Source organism: Sorex fumeus, unplaced genomic scaffold (assembly GCF_029834395.1).
Source record: "Sorex fumeus unplaced genomic scaffold, SorFum_2.1 ptg000033l, whole genome shotgun sequence".
NCBI lineage: Eukaryota > Metazoa > Chordata > Mammalia > Eulipotyphla > Soricidae > Sorex > Sorex fumeus.
The window spans coordinates 16,236,378-16,256,007 of record NW_026606090.1 but is presented as its reverse complement, the minus strand read 5'-3'; the positions used below and the strand labels follow the sequence as shown (position 1 = coordinate 16,256,007).

The 19,630-nt window shown below is 42.6% G+C and overlaps 1 protein-coding gene across 1 annotated transcript in view; it reads left to right on the top strand.

The window, feature by feature from the left end:
- CHRNB3 (cholinergic receptor nicotinic beta 3 subunit) overlaps window positions 1–14,088 on the top strand; it is a 29,964-nt gene extending 15,876 nt beyond the window's left edge. Inside the window, exons 4-6 of the mRNA XM_056116907.1 lie at window positions 10,399–10,508; window positions 11,051–11,924; window positions 13,913–14,088. Coding sequence (XP_055972882.1) covers window positions 10,399–10,508; window positions 11,051–11,924; window positions 13,913–14,047 — 1,119 coding nt within the window. The 3' untranslated portion in view covers window positions 14,048–14,088. The remainder of the gene's footprint in view (window positions 1–10,398; window positions 10,509–11,050; window positions 11,925–13,912) is intronic.
- Window positions 14,089–19,630: the final 5,542 nt, after the last annotated feature.

Sequence of the window (19,630 nt, the reverse complement as noted above, 5' to 3'; positions counted from 1 at the left end):
CTTACTACTTTATTGCTCGAGCTAGTCTCAGGCACTGTGCTGAGCAGAAGCCTTGCATATTTTGGGAATGTGTTGATTTACTGAAAACTGTGAGTTTATAAAAACAACTGTCCTCTATCATATGCGACTGAGTTGTTTCTCTTTACATAGGAGGTTAGGTGAATATTTCCTAATGAAAAAATCCCTCACCCTGTGATTTGCACTAGTTCACTTGGAACAATTATTAAGACCAATGTTTGTTTACTGGATTTGCAACAGGCCAAATTTTCCAAATATTAGTTTTCCTTTCTCCTTTATTTATTTGCTGCTTTTTTCCACTTTGGGATCACAGCCAGTGGTGCTTAGGGAGCAATTTAGACCAGAGATTGAAGCTGAGACTCCTACATGCCAAGCTCCAGCCCATTGCCCTTTCTTCCCAGCCCCTCCCTTCTCCCTTTTAAGATAACCCGAGACTTGGGTGAGGTGTGGCTGGGTCTGGAAAACACCAAACTAGATTCAATTTAGGTATTTCATTTGCAGAACACTTCATGTTCTAAAGAGAGGGAATTGAGCATGACCCCTGGCCCAGGGCACTGTGCTGGCTAATACTGTTTTTTGAGCTTCAGCTGTAGTATAATGCACATTATAATACAGTGCAGTGTCAGAGCACCAGGCCTAGTCACAGAAGAGCTGAGATATTTCAGTTGCAACAGACAGAAAGCCCAAACCAACTGACATAGGCAGTGGGAGAAAGTAGTGGTCTTCATGATGAAAAGTCCTGGAACAAGAGGGTTCTTCATACAGATGATCTGAGTGGCTCAAGAAACAGTCCCCAAACCTAGTGTTCCCTCTTGGTGTGCCTGGGTAACTCCACCGTCTGCCAGGCCTTCCCCTAGAGGCATTGGGATGGCTTTAGCAGGACCACCCTCAAAATACTTCCTACATTCAAGATTAGCCCAAGAAAATGGTTGGCCTCTTTCCAGAGATCCTGGAAGTCATAAGGCATCTTATTGTCTCCAGCATGGTTTCCTGCCATCTTTGAAGTCATGGTGGGCAGATCTGAGGGTAGGCCCACTCCTGGAGTAGGAGGAAGAGTCAACTCTGCCCTTGGCAGCTAGACTGTAGTAGTATGGAATGGTTTCCTCAGAGGAAGCCTTGAGAGAGAAGGACAGGGAATTTAAGGTAGTCATGCCCACTTTGTTTTCTAATCCATTTTCTTTCTATAAAAATCTTTTATCAAACCAACTTCACAGAGCCTTGCCTAAATGGAATTCAAGTCCTGTCATTATTGTTTATCTTCATCTATCCTTTGTATCTCATTGTTCATCTCTGAATTTGAACATAGTATGGAATGCTTATTTGTAAAATCCCCCAATTTTGATCAGCTATTTAACTATTGAGACGAACAAGTTTTTATTGTTCTTGTTTCTATGAAGTAAAGGCAAAAAGTTCTGCCACTATTTTAGATTGGGTGTGTAGTCAATTTAATTTAGAGCTGTCAATATAAAAAGAGTAGCCTTGAGCTCATACCCACAGAAAGTTTGATGAAACAAATGAACTATAAAGAATCTTTGGTTACAAGCTCCTCCCGCCGTAAAGCAGTAGGGAAGGGGAAAGTGAGTGCAAGATCTGGCTTTAGATACACCTTAGCTTGAATACGGGAGCCATTCTGTTCACATAGTCAGTGGAATGTACTTCCTGGCAGTGTGATTGACAGTTCACTTCAGTCTCGATACTGCGGTTTTGTTTTGTTTTGTTGTAGTATAATAGATCTATTTAATATTTTCTTTTTAAATTTTTATTAAAGAACTATAATTTACAAAGTTATTGATAGTTGAGTTTTAGGCATATAATATTTCTACACCAATCCCCTCACCACTGACAACTTCCCTCCATCCTGGTTTTCTTAAGTCCTGTGACCTTAAGCAAGGTACTAGAACTCTCTGAGTCACATTAGCTTCATCTAATATGACACTAACAATAAAAAGCTTCTAGGTTATTGGGCAGGAGAGCATAGATAAGTATAAAGCTCTTAGACCAATGTTTGGCATCACATTAGTTTTCAAAAAGCAATTTCAATTATTTATATTTTATTAAAATATATAAAATGTTTTCATTTTAAAAATAATTTGTAACAAAAATGACATGTTTTAAAAATTAAGTCATAGTTTTGGGCTGGATACCTGTATTTAAAAAAGAACCTCAAACCTTATTTCCACTTTTAAAAAATTAATGCAAAATAGAAGTTAAGTCAAATCTCTAATCTATAAAATTACTAGGAGAAGAAAAATGTTATGACCTCGGATTAAATTGAAGTGTCTTAGTTATAAACAAAATCTATAATTAACAAACTTGGTAAAATGAACTTTATTCAAATTTAGAATTTTTCTCAAGAAAAACATTGTTGATACAATTTTTTTTTTAAGGACAGACTAGGGTGGAGCTGGAGAGATAGTCCATTGATTACGGCACTTGCTGTGCACATTCCTGACCTGGGTTCAATCCCTGTCACTCCATAAGGTGATCCCTGGACACAGAACATGGAGTAAGCTCTGAGCTGCTGTGCTTTCTCCCCATGCCCCCCAAAAGACTGGGGGGAATATTTACAAATCAAATACAGAATGCATAAAATAAAAACTTTAAACAAAATAATGGAATAGTTGATTTTTTTAAATATACAACATATTTGACACTTCACTAAAGAACATAAATGGATGGAAATTAAGGATATGAAAAATGCTCAGCATCATTAGTTATTAGGAAAATGCATATTTTAAATGCACATTATACTACAGTAAAATTTTTTAATGTGACAGTACTGAGTGGTAGAGAATTCTCAAAACAACTAGCACCCTCATGCCCTGCTAATGGACATATAAAAGTGACTTCTGGGAAATAGTTGGTAGTTTTATATAAAGTCAAACACAAGGGCCAGAGAAATGGTACAGCAGGTAAGAAGCTTGCCTTGCTCGCAAATTAGAGTTTGATCCTGAGAATTTCATATGGTCTCCTGAAGTTCACCAGGAGTGATCCCTGAATGCAAAACCAAGAGTAACCCCTGAGAATCACCAGCTGCCCAAAACTCAAAAAACAATAGCAACAAAATGGTAGACACAGATTTATATATATAACTCACCAGTCCACTCCTAGATGAATACCCATATTTACTCAGATATTTTCTCAAAACACTGAAAAAACATTTACAGAATATTTATTTATAATTATTAAAAACTAAAAAAAATACAGGTACATCACCTGGTGAATATGGATAATAACACAGAAGAATATATTGCATTGTGGTAGCTAAAAAATATTAGGATCAAAAACTACACATGATATGATTCTATTTATATGGTATTATGGAAGACACAAATTTGGGGGAAGCCAAAATAGATCAGCGGTTTCCAGTGTTCAGTAATATGGATTCAGTCACACTCTGAGGGAAAATTGGGGGCTACAGCTGTTTTTGGGTTTATGGTGTTAATGATCATGCTTACATACATAGCAAGAGTGGGTTTCATTTTTTAAAACGTTTAAGTTGAATGAAGTAAAAGTTAAACCAAACATAGCAAAATGCTACTACTGAGTTCCCACCAATCTTTCTGAGATTCAGATCTGATGGTTCTAAAGTTCTTCTTAGCAGGAGACAAATTATTCATAGAAAGGAAATTACATTTGCTTTTCAAAATGGAGAGCAGAGGGTGAAAAGACTTTGGGTACCAAGTAAACACTGTAAATACTTTATTAGCCTCTGCTCTTAAACTATCAATCTTCATATTCGTGATTTTCCTTAAATTGTCCTGCAATGTTTTGTGCTTCAGAGATTAGGGGTTTTTTTAAAAATATTTTTAAATGCTTAAGAACAAGCCTCACAAACATTGTCTAAGATGGACAATGCTTTATCTGGAGTATATAGTTCCATCATTTTTCAGACATCATGCATATTTCAGTATTTTAACATCAGGTGGAGTCATCCATCTGCAGACTCCTGATTTTTTAATGACAAAGTTGTTGGTATGACAGGGCTCCAGGAAGTCTCACAGTGGGAGCAACCTTCTAACTTTTTGAAATGTCATTTAACATTATTTATACCATCACTCAGCACACAAGGGGCAGTGGAGTATAAGAATTTAATTTTAAGGTCAGATTCATGAGATTTTGGATCCAAAATCATTTTAATCCACTTCTGCTATAATTCACGATTATGACCATCCTGTTGTTCATCAATTGCCTCGAGCAGGCCCCAGTAAATACCCATCTTCCAGAATTGTCATACCGTATTTGATAGGGTTCAAATATGGTAACACCTACAAGGGTGATTAGAGGTTGCCCCAAAAGCCTCTATCCCTCTCGGAAAAACTGGCAAGTTACCGAAAGTATTCCGCCCGCACAGAAGAGCCTGGCAAGCTATCCGTTGTGTATTCGATATGCCAAAACCAGTAACTACAACTGGTCTCATTCACCTGACCCTGAAGGCTTCACCGACATGGCAGCACTGAGAAGGATGAGAAAGGAGAGGCCGACAAAATCTCAAGGCCGACCTAGGCTGCCACAACGAAGGAAGACAAAAATGATCGTCTGTATTTTCAATGCACGTATGCTAGCATCAGATACATCCATCGAGGACCTGATGGTACAAGCGCGAATGATCAAGTACGACATCATTGGTCTGACCGAGACAAGAAGGCATGAATCTCACCATGCCGTTTTTGACACTGGAGAAGAATTGTTCCTACGAACATGCGATAAAAGAGGTGTCAGAGGCATCGGTGTCCTTGTCAACACAAACTTGGCCAAGAGCATTGATTCATTCGAATGCCTAACAACCCGAATCGGACATTTACATTTGAATAGTTGTGGCTCACTGCCTGCAGTTTCTATCTTCGTTGTCTACGCACCAACATTTCATTATGATGAAAGAGAAATCGAGAAGTTCTACATGGAGCTGGAGAAGTTCTATAAAGAAGACCACACCTTCTACAAGATCATCGTGGGTGATTTTAATGCCAAGATAGGACTCAGAAGATCAGCTGATGAACTTCACATTGGGACCCATGGCCTAGAATGGAACGAACAGGGTGAGAGACTGTCTGAGTTCATCATATCGACCAAGACCATCCATGGTAACTCACAGTTCCAGAAGGCAAAATCTAAACGTTGGACATGGGAGTCTCCCGGTGGACGATTCCACAACGAAATAGACCACATCATATTCAATCGAGGGTTTTGCCTGACCGATGTCGCTGTTGTCCCAAAATTTCGAACGGGATCGGACCACCGTCTCCTTCATGCAAAATTCTACTTCACAGAGTGGGGAGAAAGGGCTGCAAAGTTCAAAAAGAGAACTCCCAGAACGACCACCAACTGGGAATTCTTTGGCACTATTGCGGCAACATGGGAAGATGCCATTTGGGGCAACCTCTAATCACCCTTGTAGGTGTTACCAGACAACATTGACGAGGAATACGATCGACTGGTTCAGCACCTCCATGAATGTGCGAGGAACGCCAAGAGAGAGATAGTCACACAAAAACGCCTGTCTTCAAAAACTCTTGAGCTAATTCGCCAGCGTGGTTTGACGCATGCCTCAGGCAACCGCAAGCTAACGTAGGAGCTCGCAAAGCACTGCAGAGATGCGATCAAGGAAGACCTCAAAGAGAGAAGAGCAGAAGTGCTGGTAGATGCGGCAGAAGCTGGGAAAAGTATTCGTTACGCCTGCCTGTCCTTCGCCAACTACAAGACCAAGATGACTGCCCTCCGACGTCCTGATGGATCCATCACATCCTCCAGAACGGCAATGGAGAAGATTATCCATGACTTCTACTCAAATCTCTTCGATAGCCGTGTCCACTTACCGACATACCAAATTCCACAGGATGGATATGTCGTTCCCAACGTTCTCCCTTCTGAAATCCGACACGCCATTTCGTCAGTAAAGAAACAAACAGCACCCCTCCCAGACAAGGTCAGACCTGAACACCTGAAGAACCTGCCATCAGTACTCATCAATACACTGGCTCGGCTCTTCACTCGCTACCTGTCTGAATGCAAGGTTCCATCCCAATGGAAAACCAGCAGGACCGTACTACTGTTTAAGAAGGGAGACATCCATGACATTGGCAACTATTGCCCGATCTGCCTATTGTCTGTCATCTACAAGTTGTTAGCTTGAGTCATCCTAAATAGGATTGGCAGAACACTAGATGAAGGACAACCATGTGAGCAAGCCGGGTTCCGCAAAGGATTCAGCACCATCGACCATATCCACACGATAACCAAACTCATTGAGGTTTCTCGGGAGTTCGAGATGCCGCTCTGTTTAAAGTTCATTGATTTAAAGAAGGCCTTTGATTCTGATGAGGTGGAAGCGGTCATTGAAGCCCTAGCCAATCAGGGCATTCAAGCCCAATACATAAAGATCCTCCGTGAGCTGTATTGCGGATTCACTACCAGGATCTCACCATTCTACAAAGAAGTGATCGTTGATGTCAAGAGAGGGGTTTGGCGGGATGATACCATTTCACCGAAACTCTTCAGTGCCACCCTCGAGAACATCATGCGACGACTGGAATGGGAAGGAGTGGGAGTTAAGATAGATGGTCGGCAATTACACCACCTCCACTTTGCTGATGACATTGTTTTAATAACACCAAACATCAGCCAAGCGGCACAAATGCTGGCCGACTTTGACCGTGAGTGTGGAAAGGTAGGACTACAGCTGAATCTTATGAAGACAATATTTATGAGAAACAGCCTCGTTCCTGACTCCCCGTTCACTCTCAACGGAACGACCATCTCCGAATGCAACAGCTATGTGTACCTAGGTCGAGAAGTCAACATGACAAATGACCTGGCACCTGAGCTGCGCAGGAGGAAGAGAGCGACTTGGAATGCCTTCAAGAACTTCGAAGAAATAGCTAAGAGGATGAAGAACCTCTGGCTCCGGGCACATCTCTTTGATTCCACTCTTCTTCCTGCATTAACATATGCCTCAGAGACCTGGGCCCTAAGCAAACAGGATGAGAACGCTATTCAGGTCTCCCAAAGAAGAATAGAAAGAGCTATGCTTGGAATATCACATTTCACTCAAATGAGAGAAAAAATCCGGAGTTCCAACATCTGTCGACGATCAAGAATCAGGGACGCTGTCTCATTTGCCAAGGTGTCAAAAATCAGATGGGCTGGTCACGTAATGAAATTTAAAGTCGACCGCTGGACTAGAGCTGTTACTGACTGGATTCCACGGGATGTCAAAAGACCGCATGGCTGCCCACCTATTAGATGGTCAGACTTCTTCGTCAAGATCATGAATGATCAGTTTGAGGCTCTTCATGTTCCCAGAGCGAACAGATGCCATTGGGCTACACTAGCACGCAACAGGGACAAATGGAGACGTTACTGGCGCCCGCTCGAGCAAATCGATGACTAACAGGAAGTTAAGTGATTAAGTGATTAAGGCCCCAGTAACATCTCTTTCATCCTAGCCCTGAGATTTTTTAAAAAGTGCCATATTAAAGGCTGTTTTTCAGGATTAGGAGAATGAGACCCATTATTGTTACTGGTATTTGGTATACTGGGTACACCACGGGGAGTTTGCCAGACTCTGTCGTGTGGGCAGGTTACATTCGGTAGCTTGCCATTTTGTCCAAAGTAAGAATGAGATAATAAGATGTTGCGTGGCCGCGAATATGGCCGCGCGCTTCCAGGAGCTGGGTTTTATAGTCTCTGTATCTTGGCCATTGATGGGATTACACGGCGCCAGGGGGCCAGTTGGTGGGTGTGACCCCTGTCTACTGGAATATGGAGGATCTGGTTGGAGGATGCTCAGCCCCGATCCGAGGAGGCTTGGAGATCTCAGCCCCAGGACCCGCATGCCTGTGTTCCTCTGCCGGTACCTTCATGCGTGTGGAGTATCCTGCCACCGCGCCTGGCTGTCCTCGCAGGGGGCCCCTTGGAGGGAGCGGGTTGAGTTTCCCTCTCTGCCCCAACCAGGGCTCCGGCAGCTGAAGACCTCCAGAACCAACCACCACCATGCTGAGACCACTCTCCACAGGCATGAAGGTACCGGCAGAGAAACACAGGCATTGCGGGTCCTGGGGCTGAGATCTCCAAGCCTGCTGGGATCGGGGCTGAGCATCCTCCACCCAGATCCTCCATATTCCAGTAGGCAGGGCTCACACCCACCAACTGGCCCCCTGGCGCCGTGTAATCCTATCAATGGCCAAGACACAGAGACTATAAAACCCAGCTCCCGGAAGAGAACAGCGCAGAGTCTCCTGTCCCCGCGCCTGGCTGTCCCTCCCTTGGAGGGAGCGGGTTGAGTTTCCCTCCCCGCCCCGACCAGGGCTCCGGCAGCCAAAGACCTCCAGAACCAGCCACCACCATGCGGAGACCACTCTCTGCTATAATTAGGTGATATAAATATCATCCTCTTGATGAAATGATTACCACTCATCTAAAGATATTAATTAGTAAAGAGCATGCAGCTGTCCCTATAAAAATGCTAAATTATTCCATTCCACTATGAGAAAAAATATTAAGCATCTGGAAGCTAACTGTGTTAGTAATAGTAATATCAATTAAAACCAATTTGCCTCTCACAAAATAAATTCAGAAGAAACTAAAAGGAAATTGCCTAAATATTTTTTTATTGAATAGAAGTTTTGTTATCAATAGTGGTCAACAGATGTTGGATTCTTCACATTAACAAACTGAGTAAATCTTTGTCTAAGACTTTTGACTAACATTCAAAATAGTTCAGGCTGGGATATAACTCAAAGGACTTAAGTACATAATTTACATGCAGGAGCACCAAGTTAAATCACCAGCACCCCAAGAGTCCCAAGCTCCAGAGAACCTTCAGGGTGTACCTCACCCCCCAAAAAACCATCACCAAAAAAACACAAAAAGCAAAATATCTTTTGTTTTGGTTTTGGTTTTGGTTTTAATTTTTTTATTAGTGAATCACCGTGAGGTAGTTACAGACTTACAAACTTTCGTGCTTGTGTTTCAGTTATACAATGCTCAAGCACCCATTCCTCCACCAGTGCCCATTCTTCACCATCGATGATCCCTGTATCCCTCCCATCCCCCCACCTCATCCTCCCCCCCCCATCCCACCCCACCCCCCCCCCCCCCCGGCCACCTCTGTGGCAGGGCATTCTCTTTTTTTTCTTTCTTTCCTTTTGGGTGTTGTGGTTTGCAATAAAGGTATTGAGTGGCCATCTGTGGAATATAAAGTAACAGAATAGGAGACTAGCACCCAAGAGTACCAAGAGGTTTGCTCCATGGCTTGGAAGCTGGCCTCACATGCTGGAGGAAAAGGCAGCTCAAATAGAGAAGGAAACGCCAAGTAAAGTGTGGTTGCAGGACCCGCTTGGGATGAGAGATGCATGCTGAAAGTAGACCATAGATCGAACAAAAAGCAAAATATATTTGTTTTCTTTTTTCACTTCCTTGGATTACACTTGTCAGTGCTTGGGGTTTTGTGCTCAGGAAGGACTTCTGACTGGGCTTAAGGGACCGTATGTGGAGCTGGGGTGGAGCCTGGGTCAGCCATGTGTAAGGCAAGTGCTTAAACCTCTTTAAACCCCTTTACTATGTCTCCAGCCCCTGTGAAATAGTTTTTACTCATGAAATTAAGATATCACTGGGCTAACTTTATTAGATTAAACTGAATTAGAATAGAGAAAACAGGGCTGGGGATGTAGGTCATCTGAAGAACAGTAGAATAGTTGTGCTGCACGTGTGATGCATGTATAAGACCTGGTTTTCAGCTTAGGTCCCCTAAAGAGAGACAGACAAACGGCAGGGAGACAGAGGGAGAGGAGAGAAGATGGGAGGGGAAGAGAGAAGGAGAGAAAAGATAAAGAAAGGAAGGGGAGGGGAAGAAAAGGGAGGGAAGCAGAAGGGAAAGGAAGGGGAGGGGAGAGGAGGAGGAAAGGGGTGGGAAGGAAGGGAAGAAGGCTGAGTAAACAGATCATAGTCAAGTGTCATTTGTTACTGAGTCTCTATTGTAAAGAAATATTGCAATTTGGGGAACCTCAGTCAGGACAGGTGACTAGGTCTGGGCAAGAGTGGAGAACAGCAAGGCTCAGGCAATATCCTACCAAAGTCATGATCTAAGTCACAGGGTCAGAAGATCTAAAACAGAATAATTTTTTAAATAAAAGAGCCAAAGTGGTAGTACAGGGCTCTTGCCTTGTACATACCAACCCAGTTTGATCACCGGAACAACATGTCGTCCCAGGAGCCCTGCCAGAAGTGGTCCCTGAGCACAGAGCCAGTAGTAAAGCCTGAGCATCACTGGATCTGGGTCCCAAAACACAAACAAAAAATCCCCAACAATTTAGAAAATGCCCAATTAGTGAATTAACATAAACTTGATGGTTCCAGTGTCTGTATGTTAATTTTGTGCAGGAATGGACAGACCACAAATTGCGTTGGAATCCTGAAGAATATGGTGGCATTCATTCCATCAAAGTTCCATCAGAATCTCTTTGGCTTCCTGACATAGTTCTCTTTGAAAAGTAAGTATCACAAAAGAAAAGTGCACCGATCCAAGTAGAACCTGGTTTTGGCAAGAAAATTAGAAGAACAAAACTTTAAGTAAAATTTTCTTTAAAAGATACTCAGGACATTGGTGGTGGAAAATGTACACTGGTGGAGGGATGGGTGTTTCTTCATTGTATGATTAAAACTCAAACATGGAAGTTTTGTAACTGTAGCTCACAGGGATTCAATAAAATAAAATAAATAAAAAGTGCATCAGGAAAGCAATACAATAAAAACAAAAATAGTATAGAAACAGAGCCAGCAAACCTCACCACTACCAGCACACATGCACACACACGATCACACACACACACGCATGTACGGGCACACATGTGTACACATGTGTACACATGCACACACACGCACATGAGCACACACATGCACACACGCACACACACGAGTGCACACACACGCACCCACATGCACACACACACTCATGCACACGTGCACACACGCACACGCGCACACTCACTCCCTGCAGGGAGCACTGACCTGACCGTGGGCTCCATATCCCCAGCGCCGATGGCCGCTTCGAGGGCTCGCTCATGACCAAGGTGATGGTCAGCTGGAATGGCTCGGTGGTCTGGAACCCGCCCGCCAGCTACAGGAGCTCCTGCACCATGGATGTCACCTTCTTCCCCTTCGACCGGCAGAACTGCTCCATGAGGTTCGGGTCCTGGACCTACGACGGCACCAAGGTGGACCTCGTGCCGGTCAGCGAGAGCGTGGACAGGAGGGACTTCTTCGACAACGGCGAGTGGGAGATCGTGGGGGCACGCGGGGCACGGGGCGCGCGCGCTGATGGTCCCCTGCACTACCCCTTCGTGGCCTACTCTCTGGTGCTGCGCCGCCTGCCACTCTTCTACACGCTCTTCCTGCTCGTGCCCTGCCTCGGCCTGTCCTTCCTCACCGTCCTCGTCTTCTACCTGCCCTCCGACGAGGGCGAGAAGCTCTCCCTGTCCACCTCTGTGCTGGTGTCGCTCACCGTCTTCCTGCTGGTCATCGAGGAGATCATCCCGTCCTCGTCCAAGGTCGTCCCGCTCATCGGGGAGTACCTCCTCTTCATCATGGTCTTCGTCACGCTGTCCATCCTCGTCACCGTCTTCGTCATCAACGTCCACCACCGCTCCTCGTCCACACACCGTCCGCCGGCCCCTTGGCTGAAGCGGCTGTTCCTGCAGATGCTGCCCCGCATGCTGGGTATGAAGGGCCGCGGGGAGCACTGCGTCCCCCCTGTGGGCAGACCCGTCCGGAGAGGAACAGCCCTCTGGAGAAAGCAGCATGGGCAGAGCAGCAGCGGGGAGGAAGGCCTGGTTGCCTTCCTGGAAAGGGCCGCGGACTCCATCAGGTATATTTCCCAGCATGTGAGGAGAGAGCATCTTATCCGCCAGGTGAGTGGCTTTGCTGGTGGCTTTGCTGGTGATGCTGCCACTTAGGGCAAAAGACTGACATTTGCCCTCAATTTACAAAAAAAGGCTATTACTTTTTAAAAGCTATTCGTATTGAAGTACAGGGATTTGCAATATTGTTACTCATACTCTTGTAAATACATCATCCCATCATCACACTGACCACCAGAGAACCCTTCTTCCTCCATCCTCCCACGCCCTCATTGCTAACCACCCTCCACGACCTACACCCAGTTCTACAGACAAAATCTTTAGTTCTACTTACTTTGACCCTTTGCTGTTCCCTTGCTATATTTTTTTTCTTTTTAAACTCACAAAATATGGCATTTGCTTTCTTAAAATATAAAACAAACCCTGACATAAAATAGAACTGTCAGTGTACATTTTTTGGAAGAAGTTTAGAAAAGTCACACAAACAAAGGAAATTCACAGTAGATTAAGCAGTGTATTTTATGTCTTTAAATTATTTTTTAAATAATTCACTTGTACATTTTAAGCTGGTTACTCTGGTCTAGGCCATTTTTCTTGCATTATTCATGTCATATTTCTATACTTAGTATTTAGAGAGAAATGGGCATAAAGAATCTTATTTCTAATTCAGAACTATTCAATAAATGTCAGTTCTCATCTTTTTAGCTTCTATTCTTCTAAATAATCCTCCCCAGTGGAATAAAAACATTACTTGACATAAAACATTTAGCATCAAGAAACTGGTCTATTGCTTAAATCAAGTTATATTTCTATCAATTTAGAAGGTTAAAAATATATATATAAGCTTCAGTCTCTTTATTTTAAAATCAATGAAATTAGTGCCAACAACCTGATTTCATAGACAAATTTATAAAAGGATGTTTGAAACTGCCCTTTTACATTATACAATACCTAGCATATCCTCTCTTATAATGTCTTTCATTCACTGAAAAATTGTAAAGCCCTGGGAAAAAAATATTGCTGCTTTAGAATATTTCAAACTATTCTTAAGGAACTTTTGTGTTGCTATAAAATTGTTTAATGCTAATATAATTTAAATAACTTTAACTTTTTAAAGTGGTATTAGGGTAAGAGACTTGGAAAACACAGAAAGCACAAAATATGATAAATTATTCAATAATCCCACCACCTATAGTTGATAGATTAGATATTTTCATCTGTTTTGCATCCCTTCTCCCCTTCAGATTTCATTTCTAAACCTCTAAGCTTAAGTTTAGAAATATTCACACTTATGTCACGTCTACATGACATATTCACACCTATGTGACGTCTAGAATTTAAGCCTCCTATTCTAGTTCATCTTTACAAAATCCAGAATAGAAAGAGGTTGTTTACATTCTCTTTAAAGAATACAGTAAGCTTGGAGACTTCTCCAGCCTGGAAGCTGGAGCTTGTTCCTGCTCTGACCTTCCTTTCCGGACTTGCTGCCCATGAGCCCCAAGCCGCCCTCCCTCCAGAGGAACCGTCTCTGCTTTCCCTACTGGGTTCTTGCTTTCTCCAGGTTTCCTTGACAGTGGCCATTATTCCAAAGCTACAACATCAAAATTCATGGATACAGAAGAACAGAAGTCTGTGACAAGAAAATTCATAATTTATAAATCTATAATCATTTTCCTAGGTAATACCAGGTAACAACAATTAAGAGATACTAGCTTTCATTTGTGTAAAAAATCAGAAATTTTCTATTTTTATCAGTCATGTTTACAAATGAATAATAATGTTTACAAGTGAAATGATTCTGCTGTTTCTGTCTTTTGTTTCTGTCTTATGTTGAGAATATCCCCATAAACTCAACCTCTGGGTTTCTGTTTTTGAGCAGACATCTGAGTCTTTATTAGGAGAGCATGTATCAGGAAGAATCTCAGCCTAAATAAAGAGGGATTATATTAGAAGCATTTTGCAAACTTCAGTGCTATTCGTTTGACTGCAAAACAGTTGTTCAGTACTTGAATAAGATGCCTTTGTTTTCTCTTTTGCAGGTAGTGCAAGACTGGAAATTTGTAGCTCAGGTTCTTGATCGAATCTTCCTGTGTCTGTTCCTTATTGCATCAGTCACAGGCTCAATTCTGATTTTTACCCCCGTGTTGAAGATGTGGCTGCGTAGCTACTACTAAGACAGACTCTCCAGATCAACCTAAAATATATCACATGAAGATAAAATTAAGCCCTAAAACTGATATCCAACTGGTATATATGTGCTATTTAAGCACACCTGATCACTCAAAGGACCCATTTTGTCCTGGAGGAAGTTGAACTAGGTAACTGTGTTTGCTCATAATTCATTCAAGGGGCCATGAGAGTAAGTTATGACATTCATCCAGCCTCTGGCCTTATTTACTCAGATGTTCAGGCAAAGTGACAAGTCCAGACCTGAAGTAACAGGCCAAGAGACACTGGGACTGTTGCTTATTGGTATTCTAATGCCCCCCAGAAGCTGGAGACCAAGACTAATTAATAGGACTACGTATAATTCAAGGAGACCTTTGTTTTTATTTTGCTGATATTGTTGTGGTTTGGTTTGGGGTCCGCACAGTGATTCTCAGGGAATACCCCCAGCTCTTTGCTAAGGGCTTCCCCAGCAAGGGAAGCATGCTTTCCAGGCTTTTGCACTAACTAAACCAGCTCCCTAATTTTTTTTTGCTTTCTCCCTTCCTTCCTTTTCTTTCTTTCCTCCTTTTTTGCCTTCTTTATTTCCTCCTTTATTTTCTTTCTTCCTTTATCTCACATAAGTAATATCAGACAGTCCCTATCTTTATCTGGTGTATTTCACTTAGAATAATGTCTCCAGTTTGGGGAAGAGATTGAAGTGTGAGTCCCTAACCTGGATCTGAAGCACTGCAAGAAGTAATTATAACCATGATCATCACTTGATCACTTGATCACTTGACATCTCCTAACTCATTGATTTGCTCGAATGGGCACCAGCAACATCTCTATTCATCCCTCGTGTCTCGTGTTAGCGTAGCCCAGTGGCGTCTGCTTGCTCCAGGAACATGAAGAGCCTCAAACCGATCGTTCAGGGTCTTGACAAAGAAGTCTGACCATCTCGTAGGTAGGCAGCCACGTGATCTTTTGATGTCCCGTGGATTCCAGTTGGTAATGGCTCTAGTCCAGCGGTCATCTCCAAATTGCATTATGTGTCTAGCCCATCTGATTTTTGATGCCTTGGCAAATGAGACAGCATCCCTGATTCTTTATTGTCATTGGAGGTCAGAACTCTGGATTCTTTTTTTCCCTTGAGTGAAACATGATACTCCAAGCATAGCTCTTTTGATTCCTCTTTGGGAGACCCAAATAGCATTCTCATCCTGTTTTTGTAGGGCCCAGGTTGCTGAGGCATATATTAATGCAGAAAGAACAGAGGAATCGAAGAGATGTGCCTGGAGCCAGAGGTTCTTCGTCCTCTTAGCTATTTCTTCGATGTTCTTGAAGGCGTTCCAAGCCGCTCTCTTCCTCCTGCATAACTCAGGTGCTAGGTCATTCGTCATGTTGACTTCTCGACCTAGTTACACATAGCTGTTGCACTCGGAGATATTCGTTCCATTGAGAACAAATGGTACGTCAGGAACAAGACCGTTTTTCATTAACATTGTCTTCCTGAGATTCAGTTGTAGTTCGACCATTCTACACTCACAGTCGAAGTCAGCCAGCATTTGTGCCGCTTGTCTAATGTTTGGTGTTATTAGAATGATGTCATCAGCAAAGCAGAGGTGGTGTAGTTGCCTACTGTCTATCTTCACTCCCATTTCTTCCCATTCCTGTCATCACAGTATGTTCTCAAGGGTGGCACTGAACAGTTTCGGTGAAATGGTATCATCCCGCCAAACCCCTCTCTTGACATGGATGATCACTTCCTTGTAGAATGGTGAGATTCTGGTAGTGAATCCATAATACAGCTCATGGAGAATCCTGATGTATTGAGTTTGAACGGCCTGTTTGGCTAGGGCTTTGATGACCACTTCTGTCTCGACAGAATCAAAGGCCTTCTTTAAATCAATGAACGTTAGACAGAGCAGCATCTTGAACTCCCGAGAAACCTCAATGGGCTTTGTTATCATGTGGATATGGTCGATTGTGCTAAATCCTTTTCAGAACCTGGCTGGCTCGCATGGTTGTCCTTCATCTACTGTTCTATCAATCCTATTCAGGATGACTCGAGTGAATAGCTTGTAGATGGCAGACAACAGGCAGATCGGGCGATAGTTGCCAATGTCGTGGATGTCTCCCTTCTTGTACAATAGTACAGTTCTGCTGGTTTTCCATTGAGATTGAACCTTGCATTCAGACAGGTAGCATGTGAAGAGCTGAGTCAGTGTATTGATGAGAACTGATGGCAGGTTCTTCAGGTATTTGGATCTGAACTTGTCTGGGTCAGGTGCTGTTTGCTTCTTTACCAATGAAATGGTGTGTCAGATTTTGGAAGGGAGAACGTTGGGAATGACATATCCATCCTGTGGAATTTGGTATGTGGGAAGGTAGACGTGGCTATCAAAGAGATCCGAGTAGAAGTCATGGATAATCTTCTCCATTACCCTTCTGGAAGATGTGATAGATACGTCAGGACTTCAGAGGGCAGTCATCTTGGTCTTGTAGTTGGTGAAGGACAGGCATGCATTGCAAATGCTTTTCCAGATTTCTGACGCATCTGCCAGCACTGCTAATCTTCTCTCTTTGAGGTCTTTCTTGATCGCTTCTCTGCACTGCTTTGTGAGCTCGGACGTTTGCTTGCAGTTGCCTGAGGCTTGCACCAAACCATGTTGGCAAATGAGCTCAAGAGTTTTCAAAGACAGGCGTCTTTTAACCATGATCATTAAATAGTATTTTTAAAAACATAATACCCTTTCCAGGATTTGAAATCAAAGTAATGTCTTTCAGGCATTCATGTTGTCACAAATGACAGTTTTTCCTTAGAAAAGCTGATATTATGATATTTATATCATACCACCCTGTGGCAGTTGTGAGGAAGTGTTGTGGGGCAATGTAAGTATGTGTATAGTGTGTGTGTGTGTGTGTGTGTGTGTGTTTGTAAAATCATGCATCACTTAACCAGGATATGCTTTGAGAAATGTGTACAAATATCCTGGAATATAATTAGACAAACAGGCCAACCACCCACCAAAGGCTATATAGACTATTAGGACACTGCCGTAAAGGAGATCTCTTATTAAGCCTAACACCATTAAGAGTTGCATAAACATATGACACAATTTCTGTGACCATTTATCAGTCAGTGGACGTTTAACATGGTTTCTATGATTTGACTATTGTGCATAATGCTGCAACAAACAAAAAATTATGAATGTTTTTTTGAGGGAATGATTTTATTTTCTTTGGATAGATTCCCAAAAGTAGGAATGTAGGATAATGTGCAGTTTTATTTTCATTTATTGTTCCAACACCAGTCCCAGCTCCAGAGTACCCTTCCCTCTGTCATTTTTCCCATATTCCCAATCACTGTGCAAGCCTGCCCCCTTAGCAGGCACACAATTACTTATTTCATATTGCTTATTACAACTTTGGCTAACAGGATTATCAAAAATACTTCAGGGCCTGAGCGGTGGTACAATGGGGAAGGCGTTTGCCTTGCACACAGAAGGCCTGGATTAAATCCCCGGCATCCCGTATGGTCCCCCTGAGCACTGCCAGGAGTAATTTCTGAGTGCAGAGACAGGAGCAACCCATGAACACTGCCCACTGTGACCCAAAAAGACAAAAATAATACATTAGTAAAAGAAAATTTATGAAAATTGTTATACCTCACCATATGGTCATTAAATCCTTGTCTGTGGATTTACCGTTTATTGCTAGTTGACTTTTCTGTGTGTGTGTTTTTTTAATTCTTTTCTATTGAGTCACTGCGAGATACAGTTACAAAGCTTTCGTGTTTGAGTTTCAGTTATACCATCATCAAATACTATCCCTCCACCAATGTACATTTTCCACCACCAGTGTCCCCAGTATAACCCCTCTTTTGAACCCTCCCCCTGCCTCTATGACAGACAATTTCCCCTTTCTTTCTACTCTTGGGCATTATGGTTTACAATATAGATACTGAGATGCTATCACATTTGGTCCTTTATCTAGTTTCAGCACACATCTTCTATCCAGAATGAACCCTCCAACCATCATAGACTTAGTGATAACTTCTGCATTCCAGCTTCTTTCTCCCTCATCTCATGAGACAGGTTCCAACTCTGGAGCAATATTCTTGACCCTTGTGTCTACTGTCCTTGGGAGTCAGTCTCATATTATGTTATTTTATATTCCACAAATGTGTGCAGTCATTTTATGTGTGTCCCTCTTTTTCTGACTCATTTCACTTAGCATGATACTCTCTATGACAATCGACTTGTAAGCAAATTTTATAATGTTATTTCCTTACAGCTGTGTAGTATTCCATTGTGTAGATGTACCAAAGTTTCTTTAACCAATCGTCTGTTCTCGGGGACTCAGATTGTTTCCAGATTGTAGCTATTGTGAACACCACTGCAATGAACATACAGGTGCAGGTGTCATTTCTACTGTGTTTTTTTGCATCTTAGGGATATATTCCCAGAAGTGGTATTAAGGGGTCATATGTAAGCTCCATTTCTAGCTTTTGAAGGAATGTCCATATTGGTTATTGCTTTTCTTTGTTGAGTTTAGCCGGATTCTATGTTACTAGTTTGGTGTGCTCCTACTGGGATGTCAGTATTGTGGAAATTGGAGGTATTGTGTGGTGGTCTAGAATCTTCAGGATCTGTAGACAGGGTGAGTTGACATGTCGCAGCTGTGGAATATGGGTTTGGTCTTTCCAAAGTATTGGGGAGGGTTGGGGATAGTTGTCTGCCCCCACTCTAAGAAGACCCCATAATTCTCAGCCTGAACACCAGTGCACCTGGAAATTTTGCAGTTTGGTATCTCTGCATATATTAATTATGAGGCAATGGAATTGGACCATTGGTGTGTCAGCAGCTGTGGGATGTAAATGTAGCTGTCAAGGCTTTGGTAGATCTTGGCCCGCATACCCCCTGAGGTGCCCAGAGTTTTCAGTGGAGAGACTGATGTAGCCATGAATCTTAGTGGCTTGGCTTGTTTCTCCTTGGAGATTTAGTTGTGAATCAACAGAGCAGGACTGGTGGGTGAGTCAACATGGCAGCATCTGTGGGATGTGAGCATAGCTGCTGGAGTTTTCAGAAGTATGAGGAGGAGAGGGAGGCAGAGTTCTCAGTCCAAAAACCAGTGTGCCCACAATTTTCAGTTTCCTGTTTCTGCAGAGATTGGTTGTGAAACAGTGAAGTTGGCGCAGCAGCTGTGAGGTGTGAGTGTGACTGGTAGGGCTTCAGTGGGGTGGGACTCGGCCCTCTCTGCTCCCGAGGACACTTCAGTGTTCAGCTGGGAGACATGTGTATGCATGAATTTAGCATCTTGGATTGCTCTAAGATAATTTAAGAGACTTAGCTGTGAATCTAAGAGATTTAGTTTTGAATCAAGTGGTATTTGTCTAAATCCAGCTGCTATAATCTGTATAATCTGCTATGACTGAAACTAAATATATCAACAGTAGTGGTATCATATCACAAAAAGTGTGGATATATTCTATTTAATGACTATGAGTAATCTTGATTTTTTAGATTGTTGGATTCTTTTTTTTTAGAGAAACACCATGAGGTACAGTTGTAGACTTACAAATTTTTGTGCTTGGGTTTCAGTTATAC